This window comes from Cyphellophora attinorum (genome assembly GCF_001299255.1).
Source record: "Cyphellophora attinorum strain CBS 131958 chromosome Unknown Contig20, whole genome shotgun sequence".
NCBI classification, from domain to species: domain Eukaryota; kingdom Fungi; phylum Ascomycota; class Eurotiomycetes; order Chaetothyriales; family Cyphellophoraceae; genus Cyphellophora; species Cyphellophora attinorum.
In genome coordinates, this window is record NW_017253248.1 from 99,518 (window position 1) to 111,221 (window position 11,704).

The 11,704-nt window shown below is 52.9% G+C and overlaps 5 protein-coding genes across 5 annotated transcripts; 2 read left to right on the forward strand and 3 right to left on the reverse strand.

The window, feature by feature from the left end:
• Window positions 1-2,708: 2,708 nt before the first annotated feature.
• On the reverse strand, window positions 2,709-4,498 carry AB675_1026 (uncharacterized protein; the record flags this gene model as incomplete). The annotated part of the gene is made up of 2 exons (XM_018139029.1): window positions 2,709-2,835; window positions 2,883-4,498. The coding sequence occupies 2 exons, from the start codon at window positions 4,496-4,498 to the stop codon at window positions 2,709-2,711; spliced, it is 1,743 nt and encodes a 580-aa protein (XP_017998151.1).
• A 571-nt stretch (window positions 4,499-5,069) lies between these two features.
• Window positions 5,070-6,051, reverse strand: AB675_1027 (Mitochondrial oxaloacetate transport protein; the record flags this gene model as incomplete). The annotated part of the gene is made up of 2 exons (XM_018139040.1): window positions 5,070-5,317; window positions 5,367-6,051. The coding sequence occupies 2 exons, from the start codon at window positions 6,049-6,051 to the stop codon at window positions 5,070-5,072; spliced, it is 933 nt and encodes a 310-aa protein (XP_017998178.1).
• A 763-nt stretch (window positions 6,052-6,814) lies between these two features.
• Window positions 6,815-7,914, forward strand: AB675_1028 (WD repeat-containing protein 82; the record flags this gene model as incomplete). The annotated part of the gene is made up of 2 exons (XM_018139051.1): window positions 6,815-6,871; window positions 6,922-7,914. The coding sequence occupies 2 exons, from the start codon at window positions 6,815-6,817 to the stop codon at window positions 7,912-7,914; spliced, it is 1,050 nt and encodes a 349-aa protein (XP_017998199.1).
• Window positions 7,915-8,328: 414 nt separating this feature from the next.
• Window positions 8,329-10,205, forward strand: AB675_1029 (uncharacterized protein; the record flags this gene model as incomplete). The annotated part of the gene is made up of 2 exons (XM_018139061.1): window positions 8,329-8,448; window positions 8,499-10,205. 2 exons carry the CDS (start codon window positions 8,329-8,331, stop codon window positions 10,203-10,205), a joined length of 1,827 nt encoding a protein of 608 aa, XP_017998016.1.
• A 157-nt stretch (window positions 10,206-10,362) lies between these two features.
• AB675_1030 (Cytoplasmic tRNA 2-thiolation protein 2) lies at window positions 10,363-11,586 on the reverse strand (the record flags this gene model as incomplete). The annotated part of the gene is made up of 1 exon (XM_018139073.1): window positions 10,363-11,586. One exon carries the CDS (start codon window positions 11,584-11,586, stop codon window positions 10,363-10,365), a length of 1,224 nt encoding a protein of 407 aa, XP_017998145.1.
• Between the last annotated feature and the right edge of the window lie 118 nt (window positions 11,587-11,704).

Sequence of the window (11,704 nt, forward strand, 5' to 3'; positions counted from 1 at the left end):
ACCCTCCGTTCCAGTCGGGTGAGCAGACTGTAGAGTGGCGCCAACAGGCTCAATCTAAATCGTTTGGTGCTGATCTCGACATCGCGCCCAAGCCATATCACAACCTCTTCTGCTTGGCGGTAAATGCTGCTCATCATCCACACCTGATGGTTTCGCTCCTGCGTGTCAATTTGATTGATCGATACAGCGTCTATCCACAACGTCCGATGGGTCTCCTTCTGCGGAATCTCCTTCCGGTAGATTTCGAGAAAGTCATGAAGATTTTGACGAACCATGAAAATCCTGCCATCCACAATGATACGACATTGAGGCTGCTGAGCACTGCCCCATGCGTACGATAGAGCTCTGAAGCCCAGCGCTCTGGATTCGGACGCTGATCTAAGCTGCAGTGTCCGGATGCGGCATTGTATCAAGCCATCAGTAGATAACGATCGAAATAGATCTATCACGCGGATATCGCGCGTCGTCTTATCCAAGCCGCGATACTCATATGGCTCGCGATCGATTACAGCGGCCATGGTCGCTGTATATTTCGTCCAGTCTCGGGAGATTTGCTATGTCACCTAGGCTCTCTCGGGACGTGTACAATGTAGCTCGCCCAACAGCTTCGATGCTGAAATCAGCCGAACGAGAACACGTCCGCGCATCGGCGATGTGCAAGGCGGAGGACTACAGTCATCATATCTTAGGAATCTGGAGTCTTCTGTAGCTCACTCCCAGGCTGCAGCGCCAGAGGATTGGTCCATTCTAGCTGGGAGCTATGAATAAACGTTCTGATTGGATGTTTGAGCAAGTCGAAAAGTCCTGCAGACTAGTGGGGGATTTTGGTGGTGACACAGACTGCAGATTCCTCGTGCCTCATTGCCGCTGCTGAAAAGGCAAGGCCGAGTAGACTGAAAGGCCATCGAGGCCGAAGTCCACAAGTTGACATTCTGAAGTCAACTTGTATTCTGCAAGCACTTGAGCAGTCGTCAGATGCAATTGCGGATCTCGACAGAGATAGCTCGAGTTGGTCAGTACGTCTACCAAGTCCGTCTATGGATATCTCTCTGGGTCAACCGATCCACTTTGAACTTGAATGGTTCGTTCCAATAGAACCCTAAGCTACCCACCTATCTCAAGGTATAGTACAAGTACAGTAACTACCAACCAACTCCTCACTGCGATTCGACTTCCAAGGTTATGGCCTCGGCAAGTTCGGTACGGAAGACCAGCGTTGTGTCCTCATGCCCGTGACATTGCTTGACCCTGTGCCGCGTGCAACGTCTGAATCGTAGCTGCTGCGATTGTGTCGAATCGGTCCGCCTCGATCGCTTCGCATGGCTGCATTTGCTCCGGTATACATTGCGTGACTAACTTGTAACAATGACCTGGCATGCAAAATGCTCTTTCCGACACGTTGAAACGACCCACATTTGTGTAGTGCGTGAGGGCCTCTCGAATGATGAAAGTCTTCATCACTCCAGCGCGCAAGACGTGTTCGTGAAGATTCCACTCATCAGCTAGCTCACTGACCGCGATCTCAAAGAAATCCCGGAAGTTCCCATAGTATTGTATGGCTCCAGCGGTCCTCCTCACAGCGACTTTATTGGGGGCAGAGCACAGCAGTGCTGATGCACGCCACGAAATTCGAGCCTAAAGGATTCGGGTTTGTGACGGTAACCACCGAGTTGGCTACACAATTTGAGGCCTGTAGAACCCTGGCGTCTGATACCAGCCCAGCATTTTCTAGCGCAATCAGGGCGGTTGTACAGCCAATAGCATTATTTGCTAGAGCCACTCCATTAATGTTGACCAGGCTGGAGCATGTGGATGGTAGGGTTAGGAGACAAAGGTCAAGCATGGCAATCTGGCTGGTGGCTACGCTAGAGGAGATGCCGAGAGCGGTGCTAGAGGAGATGCCGAGAGCGGTGCTAGAGGAGATGCCGAGAGCGGTGCTAGAGGCTGTGCCAGAGGTGTGGGTGATTACGGTAGAGGGTGTGGTGGCGCAGAAAAGGCCTCAGGTTACAACGCAAGCCGTAGGTTGTGTTCCGCAAATTACACCGGAGTTGATGATACACTGGGCGAGCGAGGCGCCAGTGGCCAGAACATCAAGGTTCGTAGTGAGACAGTCCAGTGAGCCTGGGAGCGCAGTGAGGTTAACAGTCTGGCTTAAAGCATTAGAACATTGTTGACCAAGTGGAGCTAAGGCAGTTCCGAGAAGTGGGGATACCTCAAGGTCGAGGCAGACCAGGGGCAGGTTGACAACGCAATTGCTGCTGGTCGTTGAAGTAGTGGATGATGACTTGATTGCAGTGCTAGTGGTCGTTGTGCCAGTGGTAGGTGTCGTTGCCGTTGTCGTCCTGGTCGAGGACGGGGCCGCACAGAAGAGGCCTGAGTTTGCAACGCAGGCAGCTATGGCCGGGCCAGTTTCGGTGACCACGTTTGACGCGAGGAGGCAACTGAGGGAGGCTGGTAAGGTACCGACGTTCAGAACCTGTAGTATAGCGATTTGGCAGTTAGCGGCAGCCAGTTGTAGGTCGACACCGCTTTGAAGTTGTAGACTGGCGCAGGCAGCGGGTAAATTGGCCACACAGACCGTTCGGGCTGTTGTGGCAGTCGCACTTGAAGACGGACTCGTCCTTGGGCCAGGTGTTGTTGCGGCAGTTGTCAGTGTGGTAGTTGTCGTCGTATTTGTTGTACTGACATTGCCTGAAGTTGACGGACTGCTATTGAAAGTAGTTGGCAAGACTGACGAGGCTGTACTGGAGGAAGAGAAAATTGTGCCAGCAATCGAGCTCAAACTTGTATTCATGCTCAGTAGAGACGTCCGACTGGTCGATGATTGTGATGAAGCTGAGAGTGAAGTCATATTCGTGACAACTGAGCTCGTGTTCAGGTACGCGCTCGCAAGAGAGGTCCGGTTGGTCGACAAGTATGGTTGAATTGAAGAGGAGTTGGTTCTCGGGACGATCGGATCGAACAACGTCGTGCTCGATACCATCGACTGATTGGAGAACACCGAAGTCGTGTTGTGGATCGTGGAAGATGCATTGACGTCGGTATCCAGCGACGATGATGTGGTGATAAACCGGCTTGTGGTGGGTTCTGTGTATGGCGCAGATGGTGATGGGAGACCACTTGAGCGAGCCGTCAATGATGGTGTAGGTATCGAGAGACTACCAATTGTGATCGTATAGCTTGATGAACGGGTGCTGAGCGAAAGTCCGGTAGATGTAGGCAAATCTGCGGAGCTTGCCGATGACGAAAGCGTCGACACCGGCGCACTTGTCGTCGTTTCGGACACTGTTGATAGCTGGAGCTCCGAGGAAGACATGCTGGTAGACACAGGAGCGACTTCGTTCATGGAGGATTGCGGCGACGTTGCGTCAAATGCCGCTGTTGACGCTGAAGACAGTAAGATCGAGGAGTCAGCTAAAAGTGTTGCTGCGCCTCTGTCACCGGGAGGACTTGTGTATGGTGTGGTTGAATAGGAATATGTGTATAAAGTAGAAGAAGTCACATCCAGAGTGCCGTCGACAGATTGATTGGCTCCATGCGTGGTCATAGAAAGCGAAGTGGAATCGCTAGGGCCCGCATCGATCCCTAACTTCCGCAAGCAAGCCCGACGGTCGAAAGCACCCACACGGACACGCGGGCACGGAAGAGCGGCGCCCTGGAATGCAGCATACACTAGGCCGTCGCAGAAGTAGAAAGTCGCTACGCCGTTGTCGCTTGTATTCCATGACAACCAACCATCTGTCAATGTGAATGTCTTGTTGGTCCGTGCCACATTGTCTTGTCCATCATCGGAATAACCGAGCACCGTATCAAAATCTCCTTGGGTCTTGTCGACGGTACGATTTCCTTGAACGAGAACGCCGTTTTGTAGAGACAGTAGACTGGCATCATCGCAGTCTTCCTGATCGAGACCTCCAGGCAAGGCTTCGGGAATCAGGTTCACAACGTCTACAGCCCGATCTCTGTCATCAGACTGTCGCTTGAGCACAGCAGCACGGGAAGAGCCGGCAAGCCGATCGACCGCCAGAGCGATTAACAGACCGGGCGGTAGGTCGCTGACTTGGCCTCCGGGTATGCCATCGCCGATTACCAGATTGGATACCTGTTGTGAAGAGATGGGACTGGGAATTGAAGAGGTTTGGGCGGAGGAAGGATCGAAAGATGTTGAGTCGACGAGAAGGCTGCGAGACTCGCTAGGTGTTTGACTGCTGGATGAGCGCTGCAGATTATTCCTCTGAGACGACTGTGACGTCGAAGTAGGAGGCGTAGAAGAAAGTGTCTCGCCAGCCGTCGTGTCGACCACTGATGTGCCGCCGCTCGTGCTCCTGATCGCATTGCCGTTCACAGTCTCGCAAATTGTGTGGGTCAATGTCGTCCTGATAAGCACTTCAGTCGGGGCATTTCTGATGATATAAGATTTGCCATCCCTGAACGGTCGATGATCGTGTTGGAGGAGAACAGTTCTCTGTAGTGGACCGCTTGCAGTCCAACTGTACATATCGCAAGAGCAGGACATACGCCTTCGGCAATTTCTTGCGGTGCCCGTACTTTCGCGTCTGCATTTCTCGTCTGGCTGAGCCGTAACAAAGGCAGGAGCCACCAAAAGCTCGTAGTTACCATCTTGTTTCCTGCTTCAAGAGGAGTATTTGTCTCGACAAGATCATGTAATGTGGGGAAGATGAATGCTTTCCATTAACGCGCAGAAATCATAGAAGCAGAAACCCAAGCGCGTTGAATGGAACGCGTTGAGCCCATGGTCAATGCTTTCTGTGCAAGACAGCGTCCCATGGACCTCGAATTTTCTCGTACCGCACATTCCAGTCCCGATTTTTGCGTACTTAGGTAGTCTATCCGCGTCAGCCATCAAAGCAGAATCGTCTCGTCTCGTCCCGGCTACCCTGAAAGAAGCTGCATGTCGTGCAGACGGGTGGAGTCGTGCATCAACTATGCTCAACGGCGTTTTTTACCACCCAGCACCACGAAACGAGGGCAAACATGTCCAACTTCCAGTTTACAGGGTTGACTGTTGGTACTAACACAATTATCGCCAGAATTTTCGACCGAGATGTCTATATGCTCTCCTTGATCGATTCCGGAAGAAGCTTATTCTCGAATATCCTGACCATCTTGTTCGTCTGCTCGGCCAGCGACAAAGTCAATATCGTATGCGGTAATATTCGGGCAAGATGAGCGCCGAAGCCCTTGTAGAGCGCGAATACTCCTTCGGTCGACACAGTCTTGTACAGACAGTCGAATATGCCCTTGTACAGATTGCCGCGTTGGTTGTAGAGGCGATTCATCATCGTGTCCGGGGGATCTGAACAGTGTTAGCATGTCGGTCGGGTCATTGATTAGTGTCGACTCACGCATGACAGTGCAGACCACAAAGCCGCTGACAGTGCTGCTCAACAAATGCAGCGCCGGCCCATCCTCCATCCCAGCATGTTTGATCAATCGCCTTTTAGCAAAGAAATACGTTGGCAGCTGCACCGAGCTTCCAGCACCCGTCCTGACCATCGAAGCTCCCATTCCTCGATATAAACCTCTCAACCCTTCCGACTTGTAGATTTGACTTAGCCCGTCAACAGCATTCTTGTAGTTATGCTGCGTCCCAACAGCCAATGTAGGTGAAAATGACTGCAACCTGGTCTTGACCAAGAAGAACGGGCTCCCGGCCATAGCTCCCAGAATGCCCGACGCAGCTCCAGCGAAGATGTTGACGCCGAGCGACTGCACCTTAGAGTCTTCAAAAACAGCCTGTGTCGTATATGCCCTCAACGGCTCATAGAAACCCAACCTGCACCCGTTGAGCAACATCTGATAGATGTATGCGCACCCTATGCCTCGGTAGATCCCTCGGGCACCTTCATTCTTCGTTATTACACTCACACCGTGCAAGACGCCTTTGTACTTTTTGACTGCAACGTCTTTGGACTGGAGCTCTCCTTGGAGCTGTAACCGTACTTTTACTGTTTCGAAAGGGTGTGTGGCTGTTACGGCGCCGCAGGCGGCTATGCCGCCTGCTATGAAGGCGCCTGTCGTTGTCGACATTCTTCTATTCTGTCCCGCTTCTCTCTATGGTGTTCGAAGTCGAGGTTACCGCGTGAGCATGGTCGCGAGGGCAGCTTATACTTTGGAGAGCCGAGGAGGTGCTTTGCGCTCCGGTGAGAGGAAATACGTTCGTATGGTCGCCAGGTTACACTGAGTACTCGTTGGGGCTTACTGTTCGTACTGGTAATACCTCACAAGGCGCGAAGGCAAACGAATGTCGAATTGCGTGAGCTGACGGGTGAGTCGATCCTACGGCAAACCAAAAAAGTGTCGCGACGGGCCCCCGGTTTCGGGTAAGCGGACGAGGGCATGATGACGCCTAACTCCTCTGGGCGTAGGCAGCAAGCCCTACCGACAGCGTGGGCAGCAGGGGTCCAAAGGCGAAATCGCCTTTGGATGAGGAATCTTGATTTCTGCAGACACTTCATTTGCTTTTGCGCGATCCAGTCGAGTACTGTATACTTGGACGACAAGACCTAATTCTCTAGATCGCCGTACTTCTGCCGGGACTCGTTTTCACTGGAAATCTTACGTGCCCGCAAGTGAAATTCCATATCCGCAATCGAAGACTTCAGGCCTCGCAGCCTCGTCACGTCTCGCGAGGCTGCCAATTTGGAGAGAATTCTAGCACCGCGAACAAAGCGTCCTCGTGTCTACTCGACAAAGTGGTAGAATTTCGCTGGCGGAGTACATGTAATTTTCTCCTGCAAGCAAGTCAATGCGCCTGAGAAGTTTCACAAAGCGAACAAGGTAGAGGGCGGAGATGGCGGCGGTGCAGCAGAAAGTAGCAGACGTAGTCCAGCAGTATAGGCCGGCCAAGGTAGATCCCACCTCCGGCGTGTCGAACGATGTTACGACTAACGATAACAGCAATTCAAGGGCACGAAGCGGTCAGATGGAAGCAGCACGCATGTCACGTCGCTCGACTTTGATGATGCTGGCGAGTTTCTTGTTGCTGCTGCAGATGATGAGCAAATGACCATTTTCGACGTCAAGGAAGGAAAGCAGACCAAGAGCATCCCCAGCAAGAAGTATGGCGTGCATCTTGCAAAGTTCACACATCACCCTAGGCAGGTCCTCTTCGCCAGCACCAAGCAGGAAAATTCGCTGCGATTGCTCGAGCTCCACAATGAGAGTTTCGTGCGATACTTCACTGCCCACAGTTCTCAAGTCACATGTCTCGCCCTGTCGCCTGCCAACGATCAATTCATATCGTGCGGGAACGACGATCTGGTATGCTTATGGGACTTGAACTCGAGAAGTCCGCAAGGCAAGCTGAAACTGGTTACACCTTACCTGGCAGCCTTCGATCCAGCCGCGGCAGTAATGGCTATAGCCTCACAGTCTACCTCATCCATACTCATGTACGACGTTCGGAACTTCGACAAGGCGCCATTCGCTACATTTTACCTCGACGACCTAGAAGACAGCTACACCCCGACCACGAAGGGTAGAGCCTGGACCAAGTTGGAGTTCTCGAATGATGGCAAGAGCCTGCTTGTTGGGACGGATTATCATGGTCACTTTGTGCTGGACTCATTTCAGGGTACTCTCAAATCATTCTTGGTGGGCAAGACCCATGGTACAGGACGAGCAGCGCCAGTCTCGACGTCAGGCAAGCCTCTAGGTCAAGGCGATGCGTGCTTCACGCAAGATGGTCGGTTTGTCATTGGCGGAACAGGTGATTCTTCAGATCTGCTAGTATGGGATTTGCAACAGGCGACCGAGGGGAGCCAAGAGCCGACTGCGAGACTTCCAAGCAATGGTGTCAAGAGTGCGGTCGTACAGGTCAATCCTCGGTTCAACATGATGGCAACTGCTGATACTAGAGTCTGCATGTGGCGTCCACAGGATCAGATCTGAGGTGAAATTTCACTGGAATCGGTTCGAAAGCAGCAGAAACAGGTCGAACAGTCTTGTACCAGTAGGGCGGGCTCCAGGAGGACAGACGTTCGCATCAGCCAATCAGAGGGCTCAAAGGTTAAAGCCCAGACTTCGCGTCACTCAAGGTATTCAGTCATGCTAAAATAACCATCTTCAACAACAAGTGTCACCATATCGCCGACATTCTATCTCATCACAAAAGACGCTTCCCACTTTCCAGTCGCATCAGGATCCCTACAGCGTCCTCCCCAGCCGGAAATCCACAATAGATAGTTCCTGTTCATTGGGGCTCGAGTAACGATCATCTCAAAATCAACCTCCTGGTCGGCGAAATGATTTGAGACCTTCAGCGGCCTCCCTGACCCGAGAAAGATGTGTCCAGCTGATATCGACATGTCATTACATAAGCTCCATCAACAGGCGCTGCTCCTCCAAGAAGAACTCAAAGTCTTCCAGCAATATTTGACTGCCAAAAATCACAGCATGATGTTGATCTTCCAAATTTCCGGAAAGGTCTGAAGGCTGAGTGCGACACACTCGAAAAGGCTGTCTCCAGGGCCCAGGACGACAACGATGAAGGAAGCGAGCAAGTAGCGCCTACACAACATGCTCAACTGCTCAGAAATACAAACCTCCGTCATTACCAGCTATGGTGGTCAGCAGCCAAGCATTGTCGCGGAATAAGAGCCCTTGGTAAACGCATACCCGTCATCAAAGGACGTATTGGCTTCAGACACCGAAAACCCGGCGAGGAAGTCCAGATCGACATCGTCGCAGACGATGGACAGACATGGATAAAGATATCCTCGGTCACAGAGAAAAGACTGATCTTCGAAATGGCCAAGCAGGGCTGGGAAGAATACGGCGGGGTCTCAACAGACGACGAGTCCGATACGTCTTCCACTTCCGCTACACAAGGTCATACCGCAAACGCCTCTGCAGAAGTGCCCAAAATGAAACTTCTGCGCACGGCAGAAGCGCTCCAGTCTGCATCGGCATACGTTCGCGCACGCTATCGACATCCTCGTGTGCATATCATCTTACCGAATATTTCAGATGATCCGCACCCATCCGTCGCAGCTCTCTTGGAAGACATTCGCAACACAGGCACGACTGTTACAACCGGAGACCCTTTTGCTCCTGGCGCACAGAGACCTCCAGAGGCCTCCTCGACTATATTCGCACCGAACTTCTACACAGACGTACCCGGCAAACAGAGCCTTTGTCTGGCTTTGACACCAGCCCGCCTCGCTCAGATGTCGCCATCTCCCGCGCACAAGCCTCCCCTCACCACCATCCTTAACATCGACACGTCAATTCTCCTTGGACTCCTGTCCGATCAATGTCACTACAAGCCTTCGACCATCACATCCGTGCACACATCAACCTACCACGCTGCACTCCAGTATCTCCACCGACAGATGACTCGAGAGGAAGCTAGGCCCCTTCTCCCAAACACCCTGTACCCATTACTGGCGGGCCACGAGCTCGTCTGCACGTCCGCGGCGGCGGATCGCGCGCGAGAGATTGTGCAGACCATGGGGACAGAGTCGGAGCGGCAGAGGGTTGAGATACTACTTGGCATGAGGCGGTCATCATCAATGTCACCGCTGCGTAGGTCCAGGGCGGGCTCTGATGATGATGCTGCTGCTGCTGAAGAGACGAGAGAATCGCTACAAGCTCGCTGGAAGTCGCTCTCCTCTTACCCGCTGCCCATCAAAGGACTGCAGTTTCCGATAAAGGAAGTGGATGTCGATCTGAAGGCACTTCTCGAAGAAAATCTCGAAGTAGACCATCCCAACAACGCCGCAAGTGCATCCGAGTCTCCATGTCAGGGAGGCCTCTGTGACGAGCAAAGTCCAGTCTGCAAGTCGGGGTCAGCATCAGATTCCTCTCACTTGAGCGTCCTTTCCAGTTCGCCAGAATCCGCCAGACCCTGTCCCGCCTTTCCACGTACGATAGCCCAACGCTTACACATCCACTATTCCCAAGCCATAGGAAAAGCACTGGAATCCTTCTCAGACCTCAACGCGTCAGTCCTCTTCTACAGCTGGGCACACAACATCGTTACAATCACGAGCAACGGCCTAGCTGTCAGAGCAATTGAAAAAAGCCTGGACACGGTCATGGATGCGATGGAGGCGGAGGGATTGGCTGTTGGTAGGGATGTACCGATGCCAATGTTCTATCTGATAGGAGACTCCCGAAGCTTGGTCGGGAAGGAGAAGCCGGGTCAGGGCGCGCAGAGGCCGCCCCAACCTGGAAATTGAGAACATGTAATCGAATCTGACTCGAAATCGCAGCAGGACATAGTCGTGAGGCCGAAGGACAGATGCCGCCTCAAGGAGTCAATCTGAAATCTTTCTATTGATCCAACTGGAGTCGAGCACTTCGTTATCCAGTTTTCGTTTGATACCCCGCCGTTGTTCACCGCGCTTTGATGTCCTGCTTCATCCTCACACATCCATAGCACAGCTCCTTGTTCACTGTACCTCTGTTCGCCGACTCGTCATTTTCCGCTCGGCTAATAATGGTTCCGCGACAGAGCCTGCAGAACTGCTTCGGCGCAGGCGAGTTCGTCTCTTGCGTCTGCAGCTTGCCCGTTGTTCGCACCACATTCGCCATGATACTTGGGTATTTCTCCCCCTGACTTGTGATGTACTCTGTGAGGAGGTCGTCGATGGTCATGCTCTTGACCGAAATCGGCGCTTTCTGCTTCTTTGTTGCTGCCGCTGTCGTGGCGGTCCCTTCCACATCCACGATCGCCTCCTCGGGCGACACCACCAGGTCTGTCAACCTTGGCTCCTGGACCTGCACGTACAGCTCAAGCTCGGATTTGAATAGATCCCGACACGGGTAGTTCACATTCAGACCTATTGCCTCGTTCCACCCGTCCGCGATCCTTGCAGGCGTAGCCCCACCACGCCCTTTTGCCACATCTGCGAGAGCGAGCCCCGCGAGTCGGGAGTCTGAGTGTCCGTAGAGCACGGCGTCGCAGTCATTCTGCTGTGCTAGCGCGACGATGGAGCGCTCTAGGATGATCTGTTGGATGTCGGCTCGGGCGGTTGGTGTGCTGCATGCGTTGATGATGTGGGCGTAGTACTCTGTGTCCGACTTCATGCCACTTGGAGGCGTGAGAAGGGGCGATGTTGCGACTAGGTCTGTGATTAAGTTTTCGTCGATGAGAAAGACTTGTGTGATGTTGGGCATGCCGTAGAACTTGATGGCAGGGTTCTCCTCTTCCTGGAATTTCGCGACGAGGCGGCTCCACCAGCTCGCCTCTGCCGGATCGTTGGGAAGCTCATCGCCGTACTCGTCCCGTCCGCCTTCCCTTGGCGTCGCATCAATACAACATACTACCAGATCATAGGCCGTTCGGCCCTGGGTGTCCAGTTGCTTGCGGAGTTGGGCAGCTAGGACACTTAGTAGTACTAGCGATGAGACGCCGCCCGACAAGGGCAATAAAAGACGCTTCTTTTCATGGCTGATGCCAGAAGAACTTTTGATCCGGTATGACTCCATACGCTTCAAGATTTTGGAGTTGACATAGCGAGTGAAGCATGCTGTACACAGGGGCCGCTTGCGGATGTTGTGGAGTCCTACGTTGGTGGTGCAGTCGGCGCATGGCTTAGACGGCGATTCTGGAGGCATTGCTGTTTGTGAAGTACCTATGCTGGTAGTCCGAAGTTGACATGCACGATGGTAGTCGCGAGGGAGACAGACAATTATATTGGTGCTTGGCAGCATTTCAAATGACAAGTCACGGGCT